General features: G+C 45.5%; 1 protein-coding gene across 1 annotated transcript in view; it reads right to left on the bottom strand.

Moving 5' to 3' along the window:
* The window catches only part of Elf4 (E74 like ETS transcription factor 4), a 13,761-nt gene extending 9,906 nt beyond the window's left edge, over window positions 1-3,855 (bottom strand). The window contains exons 1-4 of the mRNA XM_070039740.1: window positions 3,776-3,855; window positions 3,101-3,178; window positions 549-720; window positions 95-187 (exon numbers count right to left, since the gene is read on the bottom strand). Of these exons, the coding sequence (XP_069895841.1) occupies window positions 95-187; window positions 549-720; window positions 3,101-3,118 (283 nt within the window). The 5' untranslated portion in view covers window positions 3,119-3,178; window positions 3,776-3,855. The remainder of the gene's footprint in view (window positions 1-94; window positions 188-548; window positions 721-3,100; window positions 3,179-3,775) is intronic.
* Window positions 3,856-3,875: the final 20 nt, after the last annotated feature.

Raw genomic sequence — 3,875 nt, 5'->3', positions numbered from 1 at the left:
TATCCATGGCCCTGAGAATGCAATGCACGGATGTGACATTTTCAAATGCAATTGTTTTGGTGCTTTGAGTAAGGGTTCCAGGATTCAAACTTACACATTTGCTTCTCATCCAGGATGTTGTTGGGAGATTCCACATTGAGTAAGACCTCCGCGGTGGATATGGTAGGTGAGGTGACCTCATTGTCATCTGGTTCCAGGTTCCATGGTAAGGGGTGAGAGGATAAAAAGAGTTCCCTCAGGGGACAGACAGTATAGCTATGATCAAGGCTAAGGGAAGGCTAAGCCAACAGACTCCGTAGGACGGCTTTGAAGGGTCCAATGTGGCTCCTGCCCTTATCCCCCACTCAGTTCATCACCAGTCCTTGTGCCAGATCATCCAGAGCATTCATGGATGCATTAAGACACCCCTTCCCCTGTGTAGCAGCACTGGCTTTCATGGAAGGTACTGCCCATTCTACATGGAGTTACTAGCAACCATGTGGGCTGCTGTTTCCTGAAGACAAAACCGCTTTCTCCACCGTACCTTCCCTGCCCAGAAAGGAACAGACCTGCCAGCAGAAAACTGCCCTCCAAGATCTGATCCTGTGTCATACACAATGTCCCATCTGTTATGATGCCATTGTGGACGTCGTCCAACTCCAGTCCTGAGTACAGATGCAGTAATTCGGGGTAGGGAACCTGTTCCACGATCACAGCTGGGAACACGGAGGGGTCTTCCAGCTATGGAGAAGATACGGATCAAGTGAAAGGCTCACCCTTATCTCCCAGAAATCCCTCCCCATCCGATTTTGGGGCTGACTTTGCTAAGTAATGCTTTAAGAAGGATCTTGATAGAGATGACTTAGCTCTAAACCACTTGCACTCAAACAAGGGCAAGCAGTGTGTGTGTGTGTGTGTGTGTGTGTGTGTGTGTGTGTGTGTGTGTGTGTGTGTGTGTGTGTGTGTCAGAGTGTGTGTGTGTGAGAGAGAGAGAGACAGACAGACAGACAGAGACAGAGACAGAGAGATGCTGGAGATGCTGGGGATTGAACCTGGAACATCACTCTACCACTGAGATACATTTTCAGCCTAGGCAAGTATTTTCAGTGGGGTAGGTTAATCTATGATCTAGAATTAGGGATCAGTCTATGAGAAGGGATAGATTCATTCCAAAGCCTGTGGAAAAGATTAGTTGATAGCAAAGGGGAGAAAGGGGGAGGAGCCAATCTACAGCTACATTTTAAATGTGCTACAGCCACATGTGACTGGTGGATCTATATAACAGAGTACAATTATAGAACATTTCCAGAGTTCCAAAAAATTCTATTGGATTGTGCTGATCAAAAATCAGACTGCTTTGGTTCAAAACCAAGCTCTAGTATTTACTAGCAGTGTGGCCTTATGAAATTTACCTAACCTTTCTGTGTTTCAGTTTCTTCACTTATAAAACTGGGGCACGCATATTATTTAAACAGATCAATACATATATAGCTCCCAGAAAGAAGCCCAGTATAAAATAAGTTCTCATTAAGGGGCTCTTAAGAGACTAATAATATGTTACTTCTTAACCTGGATGGTAACTTTGTGTGTGATCCTTGGAGTCTATATCTGTCTGTTTGTCTGTGATGAATTAGAGATAAAAGTGTCACAGGCTTGGAATGTGGCTTACTGGTAGAGTGCTTTCCTAGTATATATAAAGCCCTGGATTCAATTCCTCACTATCGCATAAACAGAAAAAGCCAGAGTGCCACTGTGGCTCAAGTGATAGAGTGCTAGTCTTGATCAAAAGAAGCTCAGGGACAGTGCCTAGACCCTGAGTTCAAACCCCAGGACTGTCCAGAAAAGTAAAGAGTCTCACAGACTTTCCTGCCTGGGGTAGCTTTGAACCCAAATCCTCAGATCTCAGCCTCCTGAGTAGCTAGGATTACGGGGGTGAGCCACCAGCACCCGGCTAGACTATCTTTCCTATAAGCAGTATTTATTCCCAAGTAACAGGGCAGGAAGGGAGGTTTTCTTTTAGGAGACCTTAAGGGTGAGATATGGGAGAGAGTCTGAAATATGTGAGAAGGAAGAAGAGAAGTGATTGATGGTGTGAGTTCTTGAAGGAGATGGGAGAAGACAGATGAAATGAAGGTTTAGGCATTTCCCAGGGAAGAGGGACACTCCTTTCTCCTAGAGAAGAAAATAACAACAGGAGATGTTATAATAAAAGGAGAAGAGGGAAATTAGCTATGAGTTTCTCTGTGGATTAGAAGAGAGGCTTGTGCTGAGGAAGTAGGGGTGAGTGGGAGGTAGGAAACAACCTCTATGTAGAACAGAAACAGTTGCTGAGTAAACTATGAACAAGTGGAAAAAATGGCTAGTACAGTGAGAATCCAGGTAAGGTTGATTTTTCTTCCCTATTTATCTGATGCCTTCCACGAGGGCAGACGCAGCAGAAAATTCAAATGAACCACTAAAGGGCTGAGCAAGTAGATCAGTAACTCAGCGGTAGAGTACTTGCCTAGCATGTGCAAGACCCTGGGTTCCATCTGTAGCACAAAAGGAGGAAAGGAAGAAGGGGTAAGGAGAGAGGTAGAGGAAGAACACAGACACCTTAAGTAAAAACAAGCTGGATAGAAGAGTACAATGCGGGCTGAGAAAGTAGCTCAATGGTAGAGTGCTTGCCTTGTATGCATGAGGCCCTGGGTTCATTTTCTCAGCACTACATAAAACAGAAAAGCTGGAAGTGTAGCTCAAATAGTAGAGTGTTCGCCTTGAGCTGAAGAACTGAGGGACAGCGCCCAGGCCCAGAGTTCAGGCCCCACGACCACCAAAAAAAAAAAAAAGCCACCAGAGAGAGAAAGAGAGAGAAAGACAGAGAGAAAGACAGAGACAGAGACAGAGACAGAGACAGAGAGACAGTTCAATGCCCTCAAGGCCCACTAGAGGGCAGCCTTTAGTAGATCCAATGATGGGACAATTGCTATAAAGATTTTGCATAGAGTGTAATGGAGTAAGGCTGGGATGTCACAATCCAGCCCAATCTTCTCTTGAAAAAGATGGAAGAGATGCTAGCCAGATAGGGACAGGACCTGACCCAGGGTTCCCAATTTCTCTTCTTCCATTCCTTCTACCATACCTGCTTGTCTTGGTCCATTTTGTGAAAGGAGAATGGGAGGTAGCCCTGAGTGTGCAGCAAACCATCCAATCAGGACATCTAAATGCATAGAAGATGTGCCCTTTTAGCCCCAGCACAGCACCAGGTATGAATGGGACAGTGGAGAGCTGAGTGCCAGAATACTGTCCTAATTTCCAACTCCCTCCACCCTGAATCCTCAAGTTAAAGGCATTTATGGATGAGCCCAACAACTGGGCTACACCTTGAGTATGAAGGTGCCACGGCTTAAACTCTACCCTGCAGTTCTAGGTGGTAGAACCCCTCTTGCTATGTGGCTACCCCACCAGTTTTCTTACTGAAGGAAAAGTAGCCGAAACCCCATATGATGGTCAATGTACTATGTATCCAGTCTCTGTTGCCCATTAACCAGAAACTCGGCTGTTTTTTTTTACTGCTTAGCCAGCTTGATGATTACACATCATCAAGGAAATGTGGGAAACTGGCTTCCTAAATAACCACGTCACTACTACAGGCTGTGTGAGTTAAAAAAAAAAAAGTAACTGGCAAGCAAGGCCCTGTGCCCTAAATCTAGTAGGTACTTGATAGCTATTTGCTTACTAGTCAGTCCTTCAGCTCACTGACTCATTTGCTGGCTATTTGTCAATGTCCACTTGATCATCTGCATTGGGGCCATACCTGGTGGATGTCCTCCATCCCGTTGCTTGCGAACTCAAAGACCAGGTCACTAGGTGGCAAGGTAATAGCCATGACGTCCTCCAGGAGAGCTGACAGTGAG

This window comes from Dipodomys merriami, unplaced genomic scaffold (assembly GCF_024711535.1).
Source record: "Dipodomys merriami isolate MVZ:Mamm:240054 unplaced genomic scaffold, mDipMer1.0.p SCAF_3, whole genome shotgun sequence".
NCBI classification, from domain to species: domain Eukaryota; kingdom Metazoa; phylum Chordata; class Mammalia; order Rodentia; family Heteromyidae; genus Dipodomys; species Dipodomys merriami.
The sequence above is the reverse complement of the archived record's forward strand: the minus strand, read 5'-3'. Positions and strand labels throughout refer to the sequence as shown.